The sequence below is a fragment of the Pseudoliparis swirei genome, chromosome 12, assembly GCF_029220125.1.
Source record: "Pseudoliparis swirei isolate HS2019 ecotype Mariana Trench chromosome 12, NWPU_hadal_v1, whole genome shotgun sequence".
Taxonomy (NCBI): domain Eukaryota; kingdom Metazoa; phylum Chordata; class Actinopteri; order Perciformes; family Liparidae; genus Pseudoliparis; species Pseudoliparis swirei.
The window spans coordinates 17,764,830-17,789,072 of record NC_079399.1 but is presented as its reverse complement, the minus strand read 5'-3'; the positions used below and the strand labels follow the sequence as shown (position 1 = coordinate 17,789,072).

General features: G+C 44.9%; 1 protein-coding gene across 1 annotated transcript in view; it reads left to right on the top strand.

The window, feature by feature from the left end:
* The window catches only part of bach2b (BTB and CNC homology 1, basic leucine zipper transcription factor 2b), a 93,357-nt gene that overhangs the window by 45,361 nt on the left and 23,753 nt on the right, over positions 1–24,243 (top strand). The window contains exon 2 of the mRNA XM_056427915.1: positions 14,067–14,321. Coding sequence (XP_056283890.1) covers positions 14,079–14,321 — 243 coding nt within the window. The 5' untranslated portion in view covers positions 14,067–14,078. The remainder of the gene's footprint in view (positions 1–14,066; positions 14,322–24,243) is intronic.

Here is a 24,243-nt window from a genome sequence, read left to right as displayed (position 1 = left end):
CTCTTGTGACTCTCTGTCAGCCTGGCTACAGTGCTGAAGAGTTATTTTTATTTTTTTATATTTGATGTTAATAGGCTGCTCTACATTACGGAGGGCCTTCTTATATGTTTTAAGACTTTTAAGACTATCTCCGCCAAACTGAGATATTCTTGGAACGCCGTTGCCTGTTTTCGTTTCGCTTTGCTTCTCTGTTTGTCTCAGGGTTGGGACATACCAGACCCTCCTCTTCCTCTTCCTTCTTCTTCTTCTTTCTTCATCGAGGGAGGTCGAGTTCAGAGAGGAGAGAGCCTACAGCAACATCAACAAGATGATCAATCTGGGACGGACTAAAGTTAGACCTCTGTTATATTATTGATTATATTGAGGATCCCAAATACAGAAGAGAAAGGAATTAAATTTTTTCTACAGCACTATCAGTTAGTTAGACATCTAATAAAAACTTTTGACCTACACTCCAGTAGTTAGTATAAAAAAAAAAGGTTATGGTGTTGTGGTCTGAAGAGATTCTGTGGGGGGAAGTTCTCAATGCTCAATGTCAACGCCATAAGTAAGAACACCTCAAACCCTGCCCCCCCCCGCTCTCTGCTCCATCCGCCTTTTATTTCCACCCGGGCCCCATTAATAATGCAGGATATAATCCAGTCTCGGGCACACTCACGCTTGCAGCCTCTTGGCCTGCCAATCATCGGCCTAATGAGCACAATATCTGCTCCTTCCCTGGCTGCTGCTGGAAAAACACGCCACATATCCTCATCTGAATCCCTCAAAGGCCACTTTCCCTCCTGGCAGTGATGGTTTCTGGCCCTTTTTACTTCCTCCGTGAGGTGGATTTCTGTAGTTGCTGACCGAGGTGTCTGGAAACACCACGCGTGTTTCCTTGTTGATTCAGCCAATCGCGCACAGGAAGAGGCTCAGACGATCAGGTGTACCACGTCAGCGTCAATGCGGAGAAATCAACAGGAAACGCGTTAAGCATCTGCTACTCTTTTGTAGAATCTCTCAAAGTCTATATTTATCTCCGCCAAGGAAGGCATGGCGTCAGTTTTCTGTGTTTGGAGCATTCTGGAGAAACTGCTCGTCCGATTGTCGTAAAAAAAAATAGTGGACGGTTGTGGCGTGGGTCAAGGGTGGACCCACAGGGTAGTTTTGAATCATGGAGCGGATACGCACATCATATATATATAGGACATGCTGAGGGTTGAGGAGCATTCTCTGCTCCGGTAGACATTACTCCCCTCTATCTTTACATTGCAAATAGTTCTGTGTTGCTATGTTACTGCTCCCCGATATTGTATGTAGAACCGTTGCGAGATTTCGAGAAGCATTCCAGTGCCCTTTGACCCTCGAACCTGTCAGTAACGTATGTCAGACGTCGGGTCAAAATGAAAACCAAAGTGGACTCACACCAAAATGTTGAAATCAAAATCCCAATATGTCAAAGACCCTCGTCGTCAAAGAGGAGATTAAACAAGGACGGGTGAGCCCTGACACCATCTGACGACCAACACTCTGCTTCAGACTTTTGAGACGGCGAGCCCAGGCTATAGATAACCCCAGTGTTTCTATCACATGTGCAGCGCGTTACCATATAAGACAGCAATATGACTCACCCCGCTCACTGACCTACTATGTGGGAAGTCATGATTCATGCACGGTGCATTTGAGCAGGCAGGGCCCAAAAATACTCTGGCATGCCATCACACAAGCACATACACAACTATCACAAACGCACACTCGCACATACCTCACTTGCTCAGTCATACTCACCACCCACAGACACCGATAGGCTCAGATGCTGTCGGTAACACACGGCGAGAGACATTAGAAAGTTGTCAGAGCAAAGACTGGAATAACAAGATGACTGGATCTGGGTCGATGCCTTTCTGAGGTAATGCCAGCGTACGCTAGCAGCTGACAGTTCAATTGTTTTTTCTGTTTCTGTGACTTTGAAGAGATGGAAAAGGTGACCCTTGAGATCTTAGTCAAGTCTGCTTTCATGCCACAGGTAGTAGCCTTGGTGAAACCGATTTCATAGCATTTTAGCCATGCAGCTAATACCTTGATGGCATCTGCTGGAAGAAAATTGATTTGTCTCCTTGGTGTTTGTCTTATTCTTCGTCAGCAGAGTCCATCTATAAATAGCTTCTTGAGTGACAGATGCAGATGCCACGATGATGGAAAGTTTTGAAGACGAGTCTTGAAAAAGTTGTTAAAAAAACCACCTGGTTTGGCGCGCTAACCACCTGTTTCTGCATCCTGCACTTTGCTTGTCTTTCAGGGATTGAAACGGTCTAAAATGCTCCACTCAAGCTTTTTTAAATGTATTCTTCTCTCATATTAAAGATATCAAAGACATACTAAGCATCCACACATTTTTTGTGCAGATGTCGGTCTACTCCGATAACGAGCTTCTTAGTACTTAATCCGGCTGTCTTCGATGGTTTCCGTGCCGCTTGTGCTCCTCGCGAATTGCTTTTTCTGAAAAAGGTAAATCTCCACAGTGGTTTGAATATTGATTCACGTGGTCGAGGTCACTGCCGGGACCTTTCCATCGCTAAGAGATGAAGTATCTCTGGTGGTAATTTGGCAGATTGCAGAATGACGCAGGTTTGTGCGGACGGGCTGTCGCCGCCGACCCTATTTAGCCGTGTCAGCGGCGGGAGCACCCGGGGAGGGGTGGGGGTGGGAGGGGTGGTGTATATAAGCCAAACTTGAGTAACCACACCGGACCACTTGAGAGCTGGTTTTTTTTGCGATGGACGTCACGTGGAGGGGCATATAAGTCAAACGAGAACAATACCTCTCGAGTTCAGCTGAAGCTTCTGCATGAATACCTCGTCCTTTGTTCAGGAATCGATGCCGTCGTGTCTTCGCTCAGTCGGTAGTGTCTTTGCTCAGTCCCCGGATCGAAGCACAGGGACACAGTATTGATTTCTCTCCAGAAGAAGAGAAGCCCCTGATCCATGTATAGATCCAGAAGTAGCCTGAGATGACTGTGTCCTCGATGTAAGGTGAACTTGAACTTTCTCGAACACTTTACCTGTCGCATCTTGCAGACATCAAGTGTGAGGGATCGTTTTGCTTTCACGCAACATATTTCTTCGCCTGTGTTCTTTCACAAGGACACCCTGGTCTCCTTAAAATCACATTCCCATTCCACGTAGCCGCATTCTCGACTACGATTCGAGGGAAATGTATTTTCTCCCTTATTAAGGTATATTAAATTAGGTTAACATTTATTGTTTTTGCGATCAAATGTTTTTATTTAGCATAATCACACAGGATGGCGGAACACCAACACATGGTGCCCTTTCAAATTACAACAATATGCTGAGACCAAAGGAGTCTCTCAGAACCATAAAGCAGAGAGGAAAGAGGGGGGGGGGGACATAAATATACACACAACACAAGAGACAGACAGACAGACAAATAACATTGATAGGGACCAAGGACATGTTCAATTAGAAGTAAGGGGCGATAGCACACATCTATAGCATATTTTTCAAAGAGTCAGCAATGTTGCCCCAAGTGTCCAAAGTCTTTTCTGATGCTCCATTTATGCGAGCTGTAGAGATCTCCATATATACAACATCCAAAAAGGAAAGCATCCATGTTCGAACAGACAAGTCATGAGGTGGTTTCCAACGGGTTGCAATCATTCTCTTAGCAGCTGTAAGTCCAGCAAATGCAACACGCATTTGGATTTTAGAGAGCTGAAAGTCTGAATCAAAAACATTTAGAATCAAAACACTGAGAGTGACAGGCACAGTGACATTAATCAGGTTAACATTTATTATGTTTCTAATCTGGTCTGTGGAATCGGTGTAGGGTGGAGGTCTTATTTTAAGCCACGTCATGATATTTTACAAAAACAAATTGGTTTTGTCTTGTTTCAAATCTTTACAACTGCGATCGTCACTTAACCCTTGTTCAAGATTCAAGATGTTTTATTGTACACTACACACATGTGTGCAGTGCAATGAAGTAAAGATGCTCAGCAGGAATGTGAGGAATGCAAAGTACACACTATTTACAATAAAACAACACAATATTTGTGTGTGTGTGTGTGTGTGTGTGTGGTGTGTGTGTGTGTGTGTGTGTGGGTGTGTGTGGGGTGTGGGGGGTTGGCAGAGGTCGGGTTCCCTGATGGTCTGGCCTGGGAAAAGAAACTCAGAAAGAAACTCCTGGTTCTTGCAGCTGTTCGCACGCCAGACCGCACCGCAGCAGCTGAAAGCTGCAGCATGTGAAACAGTGGGTTGATCACCTCTGGGTGGGATGGTTCTGCCTGCACTGGGGTCTGGTTCCTGTGCAAGTCCTGCAGGGTGGGAGTGCGCTCAGGAGCAGTTCCCCACTGCACTACGAGCCTACCACCCTGCCCTCCCCAGCCTTCCTAACAAACCAGGTTGCCAAACCAGGCTGTGATCTCTGTCAGGGCGCCCTCTCACAGCTCCAGAGTAGAAGGACTGAAGGATTCTGGGAAATTTTAAATTTCTCAGCTGCCCTGCCTGCCTTCACCAGAGTGTGCCTTCACTGTGTGTCTGTGTTGTTTGCCCATGATGTGGACTCGTGATGTGGACTCTGAGGTATTATACAGTCTCACCCTCCCCACAGTGGTCCCCATTCCCCCAGTGGTGGTTGCCCTCTGTTGTCCCCACTCCCATAAGTCCCAAAGTAAGTTTGGTGATGATGAGTTTGATGACATTGATGATCCTGGCACCAGAGTGACAGATCAGCAACTTCTCCCAGGTAGCCGCTTCTCTGTGTTGTTCCAGGATCAGGCCACCCACACTGTCATCCGCAAACTTGATGATGATGTTACCTGAGAAACCTGGCACCACAGTCATGTGTACAGGGAGTACAGTAGGGGGGAGGGAGGGCCCTGGGGGGGGGATCCTGTGTTCAGGGAGTTTAGGGAGTGTCCACTGACCACCTGGCGCCTGACCACCCTGACCACCAGCAGCCAGGAAGTCCAGAAGTCCACACAGGGGCTCAATCAGCTTGCTTGCCGGCCAGTCTGGGGGACTATGGTGTTGGAACTGGAGGCTGATGAACAGCAGTCTCACACTCCCCTCCCCTAGCCATCCCCCCAGATGAGTGTGGAGTAGAGTGTGGTGTGCAGACAGCAGAGCATCATCATGGTCTTGATGTTTGGCTACACTAAAACAGCATGGTCCATGGAGGAAGGAAGAGGGCGAGATGTAGTCCTTATCAGCCTCAAAGCATTTGACCACCACCCGTGAGGGAGGCCGGTCGGTAGTCATTCATACATGCTGTGTTGCCTTAGGGTCATTTTGACCCGAATCAATATTACACCCTCCCCCCGCCTTTGGGTCATTTTGACCCGATTCAATGTTTCACCCTCCTGTTACCTTTATATTTACTAACATATTTTACCCTTTGGGTTCAATTTGACGCCAGCAATTAAAACCTCCAGAAAATTATTAGAATTAATATTGTTTTCCAAGTTTAAGTGTGAGGCACTTCATGTTTGTTTGTTGACTACCGAAAGAACACCGACATTAAACATTGAATGGGGTCAAATTAATCCTAAAGCGGGGGGAGGGTGTAATATTGATTCGGGTCAAAATGACCCTAAGGCAACACAAGGGTTAAAACGTCATTGAGAATGCAAGTCTAGTTGTTTGGGAACGTCATTTCTTTGGAGATGGGGTTGATCGAGGGGGCGTTTGTTTTGGGTTTAATTGCAGTTTTAAAATAATTGAAAAACTCTCATTATTCTGAACACATTCCTCAGGATGTAATCTGCTGAGCATCAGCAGTGTGTCTCAGATGTGTCTGTCTTGCATATGTTATCTCAGGATCAATATCAGTAACCCAGTGACCTTCTGAAGGGATGTTTACCCTATCAGCAGTGAGGAGGAAGAGGAGGAGTCTCTGCCATGAATGCTAGTGAACTTTCTGTGGCCGGAGTGGAAAGCCCAACCAAAAAAAGTGCTCGCCTTCAATCGAGTCTCACAATCTTCAACGGAGGAGATCACTTCAGGGATGGTGTTTTTTTTTTGCTTGTCTGATTTGCAAAACACCAAGATTGTATGTTCCTTTCCAATCGCTCTCACTTCGAGGTGTGAAGAAACTTGTTGAAGGTTGAAGTTCGCCAAAACACACGGAGAAATGCTCACATGATTTGTTCTCTTTTTTTAAATTTCAGATTTTTGATTTAACACTGTTATTTCCTTTGTAATCGTTTGCTTCCTCGCACTGAGAAGCATGGCGATAGGTCCTGAACAGCAGCCTTTTTGTCTGCAATACTAACTGTTGCTGATGAAATCCACATTGAGTAATAAGAAAATGTTATTCAACTAACAACAACAGCTTTGTTTAAGTCTTGATGACTGTGCGCATTCATTGGTATTCAATGGGTTTCGCAACGGTGTCATGAGTGACAAAGGTCAAAGAGTTGCATCAATCCGAAGACAACCACATAATCCTAAATTACAACGTAACGGTGATAAAGAATATGTGTACAGTGAAAACCTTTAATTTAAGATTGAAGTCGCAACGTTTTTACACAAACAATCCTGGATAATTAAATTTCTTCGGATTATATTTACCATCTAGACCAGAGTCTTAAACAATGAGTGTGAAGTAATGGAATAGAATAAACAGAGGGAGGGGGGGGGGGGGTAATATCAGAATAGCCAGGGAGACATTTAATAAAAGTGAGGACCTTTATCCTCAATAGGATTCTCTATTATGGCCCAGATAGACCAAACCCAGTCTTATCAATCCCTGTGGATGGTATCTCTATTAATGTTGTAATGACGCATCGACACGTTTCTGATGATCTCTGCAGTTCGTCTTGCAGCAAAGCACCGTTCTGGGTATGATTACAGGCACCACCGAGGCTCTTGATGAACATTAGAGGCAACATGATGCACTGTATGCCGAGACATGCACAAAGATAAACTGAAATATTGTTCCAACCATGGAAACCAAAACTATTTGAAATGTAGTGTTTGAAAGTCATTTTACAGCAAGTCAATGTTCAACATTAGCCAGACGGCCTGCAGTACAAACAGGTAGCCTGGAGTTTGAAAGACATTAGCATTTACCAGGCAAGCTGGGTTAAAGAAAGGATGAATGCATTGTGGGAAATGTAGTGTTTACGGAGCTCGACCTATTCTGAGCAAATTTGGTTGTGTTAAATAAGACATTATTGCAGAGGCTTGGGACACCTCAAGTGCTGGAAACCATGGTGGAAAGTTACCTGTGTTAAGGTGGAAAATCACATGTGTTTATTCCTCCTTATCAATAGATAATGTTTACATGACACTGTGTTATACTGCGCAGTGTTTTTCCGCGCATTATTGTGAATGAATAAAGTGGCCTACTGGGTTTTGGCAAGCAGATAGTTTCACTTCAGGAAATGAAACGCCTCCAAAAATATCATCAGCATGTTCCATTCAAAAACAGCACATTACATTATTCATTTTTTTTGGCGGCAAAAGGTTTCTGCCGGCATTTGTTTAGCTTGCAAACACCGTCGTAAAAGCGGACCTGTAACTGATTTTTATTTGAACTTTACATGGTAATAAACTATTACTGCTGCCATTTACCTGCCCGTCATCATCATCTCCAACCCTGTTGGCATTTGCTACCTTTCACTGCTCCGAGGGCAATCGTTGCCGTGGTCTAATTTGATAATTCCAATTAAAACCATGTTTATCCTCAGTGTATTTACAGCCACCTGGCAGGAGTCCTTCCCCCTTAATTGCACACAGTGACACAGTGTTCACATGAGTCTGCCTCTAACTGTACTGGCTCATTGGATAATGTTATTAGGCTGTAGCAGTGGCGGTTGAGACTAACGTTGTTTGTTACAAGCAGCCACAGGGAGCGTTTGTGTTTTGTCACGATCAGGCTGAGTAGACGTTCCGCTTGACAACATCATCCCAATAACTCAAGAGATGTTAAAATGATTGTCCCGCAGTAAGCTGTGCATCAGAGCTCTTGTCTGGGATTTCAGTTATTTCCAAAGAACTCATCACTTGCAGCTGGTGTTTGTGAATGTGGGCCTGTGGGCCTCATTGTGCTCCGTGCTGATTCATTGTCCCGCTGTCTGAGGCACTTCATCTGTCCGGAGATGATAGAAAACACTCCCAATATGTTTTTATATCGAGGGAAAAGAATATGCGTCCGCTTGCCAGCATAACTTTTAAAAAATGCATTCTGATCATTCACGCAACAGAGTTTCTCAGAAATGCAGCAGCTTCTACTTTATAATAAAGTATAGCCCCTAGTAATAAAACAGTCTGCGTTTTTGTCTTGACTACCGCTTCGCTTGGAAAACCATTTCTAAGAAATTCCAAAGAGGCAAGAAACAAGTACTTTGTAGATCAAATCAAACCTACTTGGAAAGAGAGAGAAAAGATTAACAGTGTTGACATCCCACATGGTCTATAGTCCAACATCTTGCTTTGTCTTTGACCAACCAGACTCGCCATAGTTGCCTTCTTTTTTTATGTTTAAAAAGATTCCTGGATCTCAACAATGACTTGTGATGAGTACAATCATCGTGACTGATAGAAAGTATTGACAAAAGACCCACATCATTGAGAAAACTACTTCTACTCAAGGTCCATTGATTCACTGTCTCTTGAGCTTTTGCCCACATCACAGTTAAACTGTAGATCAACTATGTATATATATAGTGTATTTAGATATATGCACTGTATATATATGTAAAGCCTAATTCTTGCAGCGGTGCCTAATATCTATTTGCTTGACTCCCTGAAGCATTGATGTGGAAACTTGCAATGCCAGTTTGGCCCGTCGTCTTGCTGTATATAGGTGCAGGTGCAGAAGAGTCTCAGAGCTTCTCAAAATGTTAAATTATAGGTTTTTTTCAGCCCCTGAAGTCTTGTTACTGTCCGCCCTCGTTCCTTTAAACATTTTGTTCCGACATGACCTCTTCCTTCCACACAGCCTGCATATTATTCTGCAGGGAGAGAGAGAGAGGACACACATCACAGAGTACTTTATGACACACAGTGAGACATTACCATCCCACTTAAAGTCCCCAAACTAAGAAAGTGTGAGATGACAGTCGGGCCAAAGCTGACTCAAACATCCTGCTGTTGTCCTGTTCAGCTCACCTGATTGGCTGTGTGAATGTGTTTCCCCTTTGTAGTCCTAATTCAGCTCCTCTAATGTATTGATGCATAGCAATTAAAACAAATCTAGGGGGTGTGGGAGAGGGGGGAGAATCTTACCACTAGGGTATCTCAGCTGTGTTTCCATGGTTACAATAAGTGACACCTGTGATCTGCAGATTAAACACGGCTCACAGTTTGTGGTGTGTGTTGCAGACAAAATAATGTGAAAGTTAGTCTGAAGCAATATTTAAAATTTCCAAAACCATCCTTGCATGTCTATCAATATGACAATAATTGAGAACAACTCAGAGGATGGAAGTGATTTATCAACTAAAAATGTGAAACATTGGCTCATTCCAGCTTCTCAATCGGATGATATGCTGTTCAATTTCTGAAATTAATATCTTTGAGTAGTTTGAGAACAGCATCTTTGGCTTCAACCAAACCTGCTCAGTTTGCCATTGTTGTTATATGACGAGAATGTTCAATTTACCCAGAATGCATAGTAAATTAGTTTTTCTTAAAGGTCAACATTTTAGAAAATATACTTACGTGCTTTGTTCCAGAGAGCAATGTGAGAAGTCTAATATCAATCGGTGGTTCTCTTGATGTTGGCGCTGGCATCAGCTAGCCTAATTTAGCATAATGACTCAGCATGTAACTTCCCCTAGAATCACATATTTATAATTTTTACAGATTAACAGACGTACAGATTAAACAAATGAAGTACAATGTGTTAATCCGTGAGCCTTAGAGGTGTTGGTCGGTATATTTCTTTACTTTGGACAGAGCCAGGCTAGCTAGGCGGCTTCACTCTGCGTCCAGGCTTCATGCTAAGCTAGGCTAACCATAACAGCTTTCCATCCCTGTACTTGTTGCATTGAAAAGACGAGTGTAACTTTGGCCGTAATGAAAACATTTTTAAATCGGAGGCTACCTTCAGCTCCCTCTCAGTCGGACTATCTGCACACATGCGGCACACCATAACTCCACAAACACAATTGCTGTAATACGTAATGCCGAGCTGACGGGTTGCCCAGCAACGTGAGTCTTCATCAGCCTCCCTCAGATCAGCAGTAAACTCCTGAAGTCAGCTGCGGCCGCCGCTGGAGGATTCTCATCACCGTCACGCTGCGCGTTTGATCTGCACAGGAATGCCAGCAGCTCACCGAGAAGGTTGGCGGCGGCGGTGGGTCAGAAAGAGCTGCAGTCAGACAACTGGCCAGGAAGTCGGGGAAAAAAACACGAAAAACCATCTTTTGCATCCATCAGCACTTCTAATCCAAATCCTGCCACAACCTGCTACTTTGTGGCGCGTCTGTCTGTGTATGTGTCCGTCCGGATGAGTGCGTGTGTATGAATATCTTTGCACCGTACGCATGTGTTTGTGTCACCCGTGCACTTTCCTCCCGCTGCAACAAACCCATCCAATGTCCGAGTGCAGCCGCCGGGCATTCCAGGGTGGAAATAGCATGTTTGCATTGCTCTGAACCTCGCAACCGCATCTGGAAACATTATTCTTGGAAGACGGGTCTTTATCATAAAAAAGCCACCGTAGAAATGTTTGGTGGAAATAAGCAAACTCTACAACAGTCGGACCGGCCAGAACCACAGGAGAAGTCTGGACCGACATTGTCCCACGACACCAGACTTAGTCTGCCGTAGCAGTGGACCGCTCCAGTCGTATCATTGCTCCATCTCTGTCCCGGGTAAACATCTGTATCTGCAGACGGCCTGGTTGTAGCCAGTGGGTCGGTGTAGCCGTGCAAAAGCCAGCCCACGATTCTCACTTCCCCCTTCGGGCTTGTGTCAGACGTCAGTTGTTGTCGGCTGCACCGCAGACAGCGGATGACTGAAAGGTGTTCTCCAATGTTGATGACACATCCAACTTGACCCCTTCTTGCACCCGATTGGATAAAAGCACCTGCTCGCAATTAGTCTTGTCGAAGATGCCTATCGTTCTGGGAATGCTCTCAACTGTCGCTCAAAATCAGTTTCTTCACAAAGCTGAGGTCAGAAACAGGTCATGCAGTCACTTAGTCATTTGCATATTGCACCTGCAATGCCTGGGCTATGGTCGTGACATTTGGAGTTTTAAAAGGTGACAAGTTACGTCATCAGCTTAAACACTTCCCCCTGTAGTTTGTTGATATTCATCAAAAAGTTAAGTAAATGCTTCTACGACCACCTCGTATTCTAGATCTAAGAAAATGTCTCTGGCTCGCCTTTATCTACGTTTAGTATTACATTTATTTTATTTACAATCATGTACAACAATGAGAGTAGCAAACACTTACACAACGCTGTAAATGGTAAATGGACTATCTTCTTGTAGAGCGCTTTCCTAATCTTCTGACCACTCAAAGCGTTTTAACACTACGTGACATCATTCCCCCATTCATAAACTGATGGGAGCGGCTACGGTTCCACCTGCACATCAGCAAAACATTCACACACCGTAGGTACAGCAGCAAATTTGGGGTTGAGTTTCTTGCCCAAGGACACATCGACATGGACTAGCGCAGCAGGGGATCGAACCGCCGATCCTCGGTGGAGGGCGACCCTGCACACGTGTACCGGTGCGACATAAATAGTAGAACATAGAGTCACACAGCCGATGATTTCGATCAGCACCCCTATGAAGGTGTTTGGGGTATAGACCCTTCGCCAAGTGTTGTCCCTCAAACGCACACTCTCCAGTCATCGTGTAGCATCGGCCCCCTCTGAGCTGAGCTCCCACAGCTTTACAGGATCAGTATTGTTCCCTGATTTCATTATCTTTGGTCTCAATCGCCAGGTGATGTGGTGCTTCCTTTAACACTGTGATCTATCGAATAGAGCTTTTACCGTTGATCTTTTTTTTGTATTGCTGACAAATGTTAAATACGTGCTTCAAACACATATTCTATACAACTCTGTCTGTTCCAAAAATGTTTCTGTATGTATGCACGGGAGTGCAGTTAGTGACTGCTCTGACAGTCTGATGGATGAGTAGCAGCGAGGTGCGGCGCTCAGCGTCGGGTCAGTTGTCTGAATTAATTGGCTTCAGTGGGAAAAATGAGAATCAGAAACCATATTCTCAGAGGACCAGCTTAATGTGTGCGCCTCTATTAAGGGATGTCGCTCTGCTTTCTCTTTTTCAGTAACTCTTTGCTGAGCATTTCTCAAACATCAACGTGAATCAATGAGAGCTTTCTTTGCTTATCTTGCTTATTTGGTCATTGCGAACCCAAAGGAATATATATATGTGATGTATTTTCAATCGAATGCTGTTACACTTCATATCATTTTCTCTCATATCATCGCAAGGGTACATTTAATTAGAAGAAGTCCGTGAATGAGGACATTTGCTGTGTCTAATGACATGTTCTAGACCTCTACATTTGTCTGGTGGCTGGCAGGTCAAATGAAAAGAAAAGAGAAAAATATATCCGAGGAAATCTAATTTGGAGCGTTGAGTGAAACTCGGACAAAAAGACAAAGTCACCCCATGTCAAAGCATTAATTTGCGCAAAAGAAATATGATGAGATGGAATAGCACATAGTCTACTCTCGTTGAGGGTCCTTGAGTGTAAATTCTCACCAAAAAACCCAAGAGGGTCCCGATCAACGTGTTAAAAGGATGACATCATCTGCAGATGACAGAAAGTCTCAAACTGCCCACATGTAGCAGAGGTGAAGGAGAATATAACCGTAAAGCAGGATCTGCCACTTTTTTAATGTGCAAAATTGGTATTTTTCACACACGCATTGATTTATTTACTGCTGCTGCACATCTTGATTTACATCACACATCCACTAACGTATAACTCGTCGCCTACAATGATGTTGGCTGCGGGTCAAAGTATGAATGTATACAACACACTTAATATCTCTGAGACGTGAGAAGAAGAATCGGCCAAAGGAATGACATCAGAGTAAACAATGACCGTATGTGGTAGGAATGCATAATATAGTGACTCCTGTCTAAATGTCTGCATTGGCGGTCAGAGGAGTAGATGCTCCGAGATCTTGTGCGTTTTACTTTAGTAACTTCTCGGCTTCGGACGACATCAACAACACGCAATGAGGGAAAGTTTTTATTTAAAATGCAAAAAACACCAGTTAGTCAGACCGTCGTGGCAGTCCTAGTGTTAACGTATTGTGGTTATACATTGGATGTCGGTGTGTGTGTATAAATATATACTGTATATATATATATATACTGTATATATATATATATATATGTATAAATATATATATTATACCACAATGTTGAAGTTTTCCTCTTGAATTTCCATTTGAGCGTGTTCTTCAACACATGTGTGTGAAATTGAAATGACCTCCAAACTAACCGAGACGCAGCAGCATTGAATTAATTTTCGGCCCAGGGCCATAAAGCTGGTTATAGACCTGATAAAGTTATGAAAAGTGCCACATGCATGTTACGCAGAATTTCTTTGACTGATGTCTGGGCTCTGGTGCTGATTGTTCCCATTCCTCTCCAGCTGAGTGTGTCTATGCTGCATACCTTTACACTGAGCCCTCCTTATATTACAAACACATGTGGATCTCAATAAAAAAGAAAGAAAATCGTGCTTTTTAAGCGGGACTCCGCCTCCTTTGATTTAAACACAATTGCTTTTTCAAAAATAATGTGTGTGATTTTTTTGCTGATGTGATTACCCTCATTTGCGCATTCATTTTGAATGTGCAGCTTGTGGACTCCACATTTAAGGTCAGACTGGTTCGTGTGTCGGTGTCCCGTGCGGGTTCTGCCCGCTTTTTTTAAATGTTAAAGAGTCGGTGAGCGTGTGAAGCGTAGAGCGTCAGTTAGTCCGGCTTGCATGTGTTGAATGTTGAATCACAGCAGCCCTCGCGGTATGCGCTCGTTGGGATCGGCTGTAAACTGACCTTCTCCCCCCCCCCCTTTCCCCTTTCCCCTCTCCTCTGTTGTGCTTCTATCTCCAGGGCGTGAGCGGAATGTCCGTGGATGAGAAGCCTGAAGCCCCCATGTATGTGTATGAGTCGACAGTGCATTGTACCAATATCCTCCTCTGCCTCAACGACCAGCGGAAGCAGGATATCCTGTGCGATGTGACTGTCCTGGTGGAGGGCAAGGAGTTCCGCGGGCACCGGTCCGTGCTGGCGGCCTGCAGCGAGTACTTCCTCCAGGCGCTGGTGGGCCAGGCGGAGAATGGCTTGGCCGTTAGCCTTCCGGAAGAGGTACGTCCCCTGACAGCTTTTCTCTTGCAGGGGTTGGATGAGCTAATGACTTTAAGACAATGCAGCCCTGAAACTCCCCCACTGACACCGGGACGAAAAGCAATAAGCGATACGAGCCCGGCTCTCTGCACACTTCCCCCAGCATCGCCACCCACAGTGATGTGTGACCACTGGACTTAGGCCCTCTATCCCACCTTCACCTTAAGAAAAAAACTAACAAATAAAAGCTCAGAATGCAATTTTTGCCCATGATCACAAATTAAGAATTTGCCGAAGTGGGCTTTACAATCTGTACACATACGACATCTCTGTCCCAGGACCTCACATCGGATCAGGAAAAACTCGCAAAAAATAGAAAAAAAGATTTCACAGGGAAAAAAAGGGAAGAAACCGCCAGGAGAGCAACAAAGGAGGATCCCTCTCCAGGATGGACAGAAGCAAGAGACGTCATGTGACCAGAAGGAATCATTACAGAGTTACAACACATTCAATGAGTACGACAGATTCCTGTAGTGGCCGTAGTTGTTGTTGTGAGGTCAGGTGACGCGGTGCAAAGAGCAAAATTGGATTTGGGTGGTGGTCGGGGACGATGAACACAGGCCGCTGTTTGTGTCTCGTGCGGGAAGCCAAAGTCAAGTCAATTTATTGTACCTAATTTAACTTACGTACTTGTTTCAACCCAAACAACCGAACCGCCTCAACCTAAAGTTGATCGGTTTAAATTCTCTTCAACTTTCAGAACAAAGCAGGTGCAGGTTGGCCCTTCCGGAGGATTCCAGCGGTTGTGATAAGCACTAATGACGCCGCTTCAATCCGCTGTCATTATTCGTAATGGGTGCTTATTGGCCATGAACAAAGCCTGGATACAGATCTAGATACACAAGGATTGCATTTTTTTTTTCAGACTAACAAATTAAACAGTTAAAAGAAGTATCGAATATAAAAAAATAGACTAAAAAAGGTAGAGCATCTCATCCACTTTAAAGGCCTGAGGTGTTGCGAGGTCAGGGCTAACCCACTTCACACAGCAGGTGGCAAGCGAGACACGAGGGACTTGGCTTGGTCTTTTTCAAACACTTAGCGGACTCACTGACAGGTCACACCAGGCGGACAGCCAGTCGACAACCTCACAGATAAAGTAATTGAAACGATGAAGACTTATATAATGTGTCCATTTGACGATGCACGTAAGGGGTATCATGCATGTGGTTGTTTCGGAGTAGTTCGGACCCAATGCCTGACTCCGTTATTGTGCAACCCGTATATTTATCACGGGAATTCTCAAAATTGGCTGGTTGGTTTGTTGGCATAAAGTTCAACAAAGGGATCCGAGGGAGAATGACACATCCTTGTGAGTTGTATATATTTTTATTTAGTAATTTGGCTGAACGTGAACAGCTGTCTGGTAAAGCCCAACGGACGCTCAACGGACGCTCAACGGACGCTCTTTGTCAAACAACACGACAGCTGTCCTGTCCTCTGGAATTTTTCCCATTTATGTTGTCGGCATAACTTTTCAGATCCCTTCAGGTGCTTTCACAGTTGCAGTTCCGTTTTTTGGTGGGTCCAAAACGAGGTGAAAATTAAGATACGTTCTTGCCTCTTAGTTCTGGTCCGCTTCATATTCACGCTTGTTTTTTACAGAAGAACCAAGCTGACATGAAATCTTATGAACCGACAGGTCCCTCATTTGCAAGTTTTGATGTCTTTCCACATCATAAGCATTCCACAGGGAAATCAAATTGAGTGACAGCAATATTTATCATTTCTATTGTCACAAAAAATTACTGATAGTGAGCATTATTAAATTGGGACTGTTCCGGATGTTTCTATCATTAATAACTGAATGTTGTGTCGTAATATGTGGGTGTTGCTATCTTTTGATAGCTTTCTGTAAAAGCAAAGCAATGTTTTCATTCCTTTTCTCTTTCAACATTCAACTTTTTTGGCAACACTCCAGCTAACATTGGCAAACTTATTGCACTAGTAACTGACTTGTTATTAGTATAGTGGCCTCACGCTTCAAACGGCTTTTGACTTTTTTCCGTTTACTTAAGCAGCAAAAGTACTTTGTAAAAAGACGTGTGCTTTGGGTTAAAATATGTTTGTTACTTCACTGACGACAGTTAATTACTTAAGTTGAATAACCGTACGCGGGTTGTTTTTGTTTACGTTGACTTGGTCTCCGATAGGTGAAAGTTCTGTGTTCATATGACCCAATCATTCACCTCGGCCTCGGTGCGTCAGTATCCGACGCCGAGGGGCACTGACCAAGTGTCAATATTTGATAAGTTGGCAGTGAGAAGGGGTTGAATATTAATATCTTGTGCCATTAGTGCCATCCTAATAAAGTCTTTTTTTGTTAACTAATCATCTCCCATGGTGAACTCTTGTTTGGTCAAGGGCCTTTTTGGCTTTATTTGTCCACTTTGATTTAGAAACATTTCAATTTTTTACTATAAATCCATTTGAGACTGTTGGTTTCCGGCTGGTACCACACACTATGCGAAAAACCCTCACCTTAAAAGGTGCTTAATTCAACATTCAGAGTTTAAAAATACCAGGAAACAACTATTTACTGTGTAAAGTATAGATTCAGTCCCCCGCCTCTCAGGTTGTTTGTAATGTTAGCACCGTTAGCGCTGTTAGCATCGTTAGCGCTGTTAGCTTCTAGTCGCCAACTCTTGTCGTATTTGAGCACCTTGAACTCCATCTGCTTCATTTCACTTGACATGTTGAATGTCTTTTGAGTTATTTTTGAACCTCTTTTTTATTTGCAGAGGATAGCAAATAAAACGGTGTTTTAATTTGATGCGCTGGAGTATAAAGACACAGTAAAAAGGTGTGAGAAGGTGCATTATTGAGCCGATGAGGCTGCGATTACCAATTAGCACCTGTCAGCTGCCGGTGGCAGAAGGTTGCGTTTTCGTGGCGAGATTAACGCCACCTCGGGGCTCGGCGCTCATCAGGTTTAGCAACACTCCTCCCTCTTGCTCACCTCGGCTCTCACACTGTCGCTTTCAACCAATCCCCCCCCCCACCCCTTTCAGAGCTCTTCCACGGCATACATGATGAAAGCGCCCCCGCTGACGTATTGATGTCACACGGGCGCACATACATGTGTGCGCTGTGAAAAGTGGGGCACGTCCCGCATGTGCCTCTCGGAGTTGTGGCTTCTCGAAGGGGCCGGCGCGTTAATAAAGTAACGCCTGTCAAACGACTTTGTCGCTGCGCTATTTGAAAAAGGAGTCGGCGTCACATTGTCGTCTGATGTGAAATGAGCATATGGGGCCTTTTTTTTTTTTTTTTTTTCACTCCTTAACTCAAAGAAGGGACTGCAGGGAAACGGCTCCAGGATGCTCAAAGCTGCATCTCTCTTCATTCACTCACTGTATCGCATGAATAATGCATGAGCGGCTGTGTGTTTCAGGTGTGTGTTTCAGGTGTGTGTGTCTGTGTGTGTGTAATATCTTTTAATGTGCCGGAGAGTTGCTCCATTTGATCTTTTAACTTCGCTGTCTTCCCTTTGTTCATCCCTGTTCAATTTGACAACATTTCATGTGTTTGTCTTCATCATTGTATCTAAAGGGTCAAAACGACATATAATGAATACATCTGCTTGACTCTCTCACAATGGACAGCAACCCCCCAGCTGATGGGATCATGCACTGCGGAGACAGATATTTTCATTATCTTATTCACCTTCCCGGTACTCAATAAGGTTTCGACCGAAATTAACACATTATAGTATCAAAACTTCTCGGATTAACGAAACCTGCATTTGATCCTATTTGTGGGCAGATCTAGAAATAAATTACTATTTGTATGGTTTTGCTTGTTGCCAATCACCGCAAGCTTTAGACCGATTTAATGTGGATTGTGATTGGCCCATACGGCTGTCTCTGGTCATGGAGATGTCTGAGACGGTGCCGAGCAGCTAACAGCGCGAGCAACAGCAACAGCGCGAGATTTAACCTTTTTAAAGACAACATCCAGCCCTACCTATGACTCATGTAATCGTTTTCAGTGTCGGGAATAGTGAATAGGGTAATTTCACACTCCCTGAGGGGATCTCCTTAGCATTATTAATTGATTGTTAATTGTTCATTTGAAATGTTTCAGCATCGGTAACAAGTGAAGCTCCCTCATTAGATGCATACGTACAATAAGAAAGAAAAATCGGAAAAGTACTCATAGGGCAAATTGTCAAATGTTAACGTTGTATGATAAAGTATATATGTAATACATTATTACTGATTCATTCATATGTATGGAGCATTTCTTTTTTTAATTTTATTTATATTTTATTAGTGTTCAGAATCTCACACATATTTAAATTTTTCAGATTCTTTGTATAAAGAGAAGAAAAAAACAAAAAAATAAACACATATGCAAATAAAGAAACAAAAACAATACCATAGTAACAAAACTATAAATAAATAAAGCAGTAAGGAGCATTTCAATGGTGTAGCTGCGGGTGAACTGAGCTCATTTTAATAACTGTATGTTGTATATATCTTTTATATTTGGGATGTAAAGTGACGCGTAACCATAGTAGTACAGCTGTGAAATAAATGGAGCCAATGTCGTGAAGTAGAAGTACAAAGTGGCAACTCATGAGAAAACTCACGTCCAAAAAATAAGAAGATGGCTGAGAAACAAAAGTAACTTTACCAATAGCTCTTTTTTTATTTTTTTGTACTGTATTCATCTATTTAAGATGACATTTCCTTTCCAAAAGCATTGTTCTGCCCTGCTCGGCAGATGGCACAACTCTATCTGACCGCCTCGCGTCACGGAGGACTGTCACTCCGTTGACGAGGCCCGTCTCAAGGTGCCTGTCACCCTCTGACGATGATGACGGGTGAGGGCCGGGTCGGCTCAGAGAAGCAGCCCTGAGCTGTGGCTCGGTTCACGGAGAATAGTATTCCTTCAGTAGCTACATCAACGACTGCCCACCGATGTGTACGAAAAAAGAAGAAGAAAAATAAAAAAAGAGAGACCTCAGCTCCCCACTGGGGGAGAAAGGGGGAGGTTGGTGCAGATGAAATGGGAAACAAAAGACCACCTCCCCCACAAGCTTCATCACTCCTCTCTCGTGGTCCCCACCGCCCTCTGGAATAGCCGGGGCCGAGCGCTTGCGAGTGACATCATCTATATCTAATGTGATTGTGGGCTTTCCCGTTCAAGGGGCTTTGTTGGCCATCACTTCATGGGAACAAAACAATCCCGCTTTATCTCGGCGCTGCTGTCAACCGGGCCAGGGAGGAAGGAACAGAAGAGCCACGGTGTCCATCTTGGGCGACGGAGGCTTCACACACACACACACAGACACACACACACACACACACAGTGTTTCTCCACATCATGTTTCTTGTGAGCGTCAGAACAAAGGGGGATTCATCAGAATCAGCGTGCCACAAATGTGAGGCAAGGAGAAGATTATTATTTTTTTTAAAGAGAGCCCTCCACTGGAGAGGAGCAACCATCGCTGTGACAAACACAGATGACCTCTATATAGATGAAGTGTGATTAAAGCTGTGACTCAACCCTCACTGCCATGATCACAGCAGACTGCTGCCTGTCAGCTCGTTATTAGCGCAGCATGCTGCCTTTGTTCGCCCGGACCAGAGGCCGATGCTGACAATCTGATGACGCTCTCGTAAATTGTAGCAGAAACCGAATGTAATGTAGTGATTACATAAGCATATAATTATGTTCATTCCAAGGACTCGCTACTGCCACTTCCTTTTGCACGTCTAACATCTAGTTTGGTTGTGTGTCTGACTGGCTGTAAATTATTGATTCCAGACCGCTGTGGGGACAGTGGAAGTCTCCAGAATGTGGCATATAATCAGCGCCACCGTTTTAGCTCTCTCGTGAGTTTTATTCTGGGGGGAAAGGAAAAAAAATCGGAAGAAAGCGGCACTGTGATTCAGCAGAGCGCCGGTTCACAGACCTCAAACCACCTCCTGTTTGTCAGTTCTTTCCTTCGTCATGAGCCAGGGATCACTGTACATTTTTCATCTGGAAAAGAAAACACACACACACACCAATCCGAGTTTGGTGTGTCCACCTGCAGTGTGTCGCAAAGGGTTTGCAGTGATTCATTTGAGCTAAAAGTCTAAAGTACTGCTTGTGTGCTTTACACCACACAATTCCAAAATGTTGGATGGAATACGAAAGAGATTGTTTTTTTAACGGATTACTTAAAAGTAGGGGATAGTGGTCTGGGTTATGGGGGGGTTATGGGGGGGGGGGGGTAGTTGGAGGTGTTTGGCAAACACAGCTGGGTTTATTCATCCAGCAGACTGCTGCAAGGATTACAAACCAGGGCAGATTTCCAAGACAAAGATGTGGTTAACAGAGAGGTGGGTAAGGTTTAGGGAAGGATATGAAATGATCCATTGGACTGCATGAATGTACTCAAATATGAGAGTGTTCATTAAAAAAACTATTTTTTTTACAGTTGACTTACATGAACATGTGGACGATGCCGTGGTCACAGCCCTAAAGCATATCCTGCTTTATCTTCTATTTTAATCGAAATGGCACCATCATTTTCTGAATGATGCTGGATTTGAAGATTTGAAACTAGAAATTGAGATAATGAATCAAGAGAGAAAGGGGGTCATATATTTTCAAAGACTTTTGTACAATGGAACTTTTTTTTGCAAACAGAGGAACCGCCCCCTGCTGGCCATTAGAAAGAATGCCGGTTTAAGACACTGGAACCAGAGCTTGCCGCCTGGGTTGCAACATTACTCGTTTAGAAACGTGACAGTGGTGACATCACTCGAGCAAAGGTCCCAGAATGATCACAATGGAGTTTTCACAGCAAAGCCATCCACTGGAGACCATGGTAATCTACCCGTAGACCAGGTAATATTATTATGGATCAAAGGTAATCTAGCCAGTGGTTGTTGAGAAACATCGGTTTGGGCCAAAGTGTTAGAGACAAGAGACAAATTGAGACTGGCCTCGTCAGAGAAGTACTGGTTGCATTGGTTTCTTTTTTAAATGACCATTGTCACAACCTGATCCCAGTAGATCTAGCCACCTACAGATAACCAGAGCCATGGAGGTGGCAGGTCAGAAAGCCCTCTCATATGGACGCCACTGCCCAAAAGCCTAATTTGTTGTTTGGGTATGAGGACGTATTAGACTACAGTCTCCTCTGCGCGTGAGCTCTGCACAGGAATAGAGAACGGGCTTAACAAAGACCAGACACCGGCAAATGGAACGCTCTGTGGTGGTTTATTAGGGTTGATGAGTGACATCCAACCACCTCAAGTCAAGCAGTTGATCGTGTCTCGAACTGCCCAATGCCGGCTTATCTGAGGGGGCCTTGCACAGACTGGCCGGGACACTATCTCAGAAATACATCCTAGTAGACAGATGGTGAGAGCCGGGAAGCAGGCACAGAGCTCTGCCTTCCTTAAAGACGGGAATCGAGGGGGTTGGGTGGCGGAAGATGAAGCGGAGGCGGTGGCAAGAGGAGCGATACCCAACCCCCTCGGTCCAGCGGGGGGTCTCTCTTTCTCTGCCAACGCAACGACACATCTAAGCCGACTGAGAAGGCGCCGGGTCTTTGTTTGAGGCCGCTGGGTCCGGGAGCACCTTGAGCAAGCCGGCCCGCCGGGACGACAGCCTGCGGTGTGACCGCCGTGTTTAACCGCCAAAAATCTGGGCGTTTGGATGTTAAACACAAAGAGCAGCTAGCATCCGCCCTTGTTGGAAGGAACACACAGACTTCCATCGGCCTGGGCCTGACAAACCCACCACACACACAAGGTGGACGAAGCAAATGCTGCACACTGGAGCAGAGAGTAGCCCGGCTCGTGTTATTGTGCTTGGGTAAATTCAACCACTGGTGTCTTAAAACGGGTCGAGGTGAGGTCATGTCCTCTCCGGTGTCTGGCCTGTGCAGTAAACTGCACTGGGAGAGGATTAGGACCTAGACTATCTGATTTAATCCAGTGTGAGGGGGAGGTCGACTCACCCGCAGCTCAGCACCAGGACCGTCTGAGCTTCTGCTGTTACCGAGGGTGACGCTTTCCTCACGTTTCCAAATCTCTCAACATCACTGCGAAAATGTATTTACCAGTGCCAAGTCCCTGTTTGCACTGGTAACGCCGATGCTTCGTTCATTTAACAGCAGGACAATAAAAGAATAGACTGCATCTCGATGTGTGAGCGCTGACAGATCTGCAATAATGCAATGACAGTGTTTACAGGCTGCATGTAATGTATTTAGACTTTTTCGAGTGCATTTGGATCAGGTTCAGAGAATTCTGAGTAATTTTATATACGGTTCATGTCATATTGTCACAATATTTTGGTATTTATTTATTTTATTTTGTTTTACAGCTTTAACCACATGGCTTTGTGCATTTCTGCCAGCGCGAAACGAAAAATTGCTCCGCATACTTTTGATTCAGAAACGACATTATTCAACGTATCCCGTGTTTGTTTTTAAAAATGTTCACAGCCATCATTTTTTCTGGAGACTTGGTTTGCGTAAAAAAGACACTCCATGTACTGCGGGTAGCTTGTAACATCAGATTACACCTCACAGTTGTTGTTTTTTTACAGTTTACCTTGTATTTTTTTGTATAATTTCTGTCTTTTGTCCCGGCACATTTCCTGTCTGTCTCCTGCTCCGCGACAGCTTCACCCACCATGGCGTCACAACGTCTCCCAGTCCGAGCCGCGACTCGGGCCTCCTCTTTGTGTCGCCTGTGAACACGGAGGTTTGATGTCAGGTTACTCAGCAGATCTGATGTTAAAGCGCCGACCGCTCCCTCGCCTCGGAGAGTGAGTGTTTTCCCCTCAGCGCTCCTTTGTCATGCCATGCCGTGTCCTCATTAGCATGCATGACATGCAGGAATTCGCTGGGGGGTACATTTGCATGAATTGCGGAGGCGAAAGGCCGATGTAAGAGAGAGGCGCGCTGGCTGGGTGAGGGTCAAGCGAGAGCGATTTGAGGAGGACAGGGGAGGGCGTGTGGATGTTTGCTCGGCCTGTTTATGAAAGGATGTTTTGGCTGGCTTCCTGAAAGAGTCATGCCAATAAGCCGGGGTCTGTGATTGGCCGCCGCCTATCCTGCTCTGTGAGGGTTTCATCCAGGCGCAGAGCAGGGGCAGCGGCGGCATGAGGCCCTGGTGACCTATCGCAGCGTGTCTCATCCTCTTCCTTCTCCTTCAACAGCTTCCTGAGACTTTTTCTCCGCTGCCCCTCTCATTTCGCTCCGTTCTCCGGCCATCCTCCCCACCCCAACTAAACCTCCCGCCCGCCCTCAGTCGCTCACGACACGCTTTCCTTTATTAGGCCGCTGTGCCGGTTGTAACAGTGGAGTAATCACATATGGAGCAGGGCACACATAAAGATGCGCTCCCGCAGGCAGCAGCTGCTGATACTGGCTGGAAATAGATCCCTGGTACGCTCAGCACTTTCCCTCCTGCAGCTCCGTGTCTGTGTGTCGGCGGGCCGTGGCTGCAGCCGGCCAGCCTCATTCACGCCGCCACTGCCTCAGCGTTACAGTCGGCCAGATCCAAGGAAACTCACCGTGTGGGTCTGTGTGTGTGTGTGTGTGTGTGTGTGTGTGTGTGTGTGTGTGTGTGTGTGTGTGTGTGTGTGTGTGTGTGTGTGTGTGTGTGTGTGTGTACACTCGACAGGCTTAGTTTCTATGTCAATGACGTCGGCCCACAGTTTTAAATTGGCCAACCATGAGCATTTTGGGCCATTCCAGTGGTCGTCAATACGTTTACCGTGTTTTCGTTTTAAAGCGTCGCCGCACTGACCGGTGACTCTCGTGATTCTGCAGCTGTTGAATTCACCAACAGAATATGTAGTAGTGAATATGAGTTTTGAATACACACTCATTAGTGTGTTTTTTCCTACAGCGAGCATTTAGTAAAGT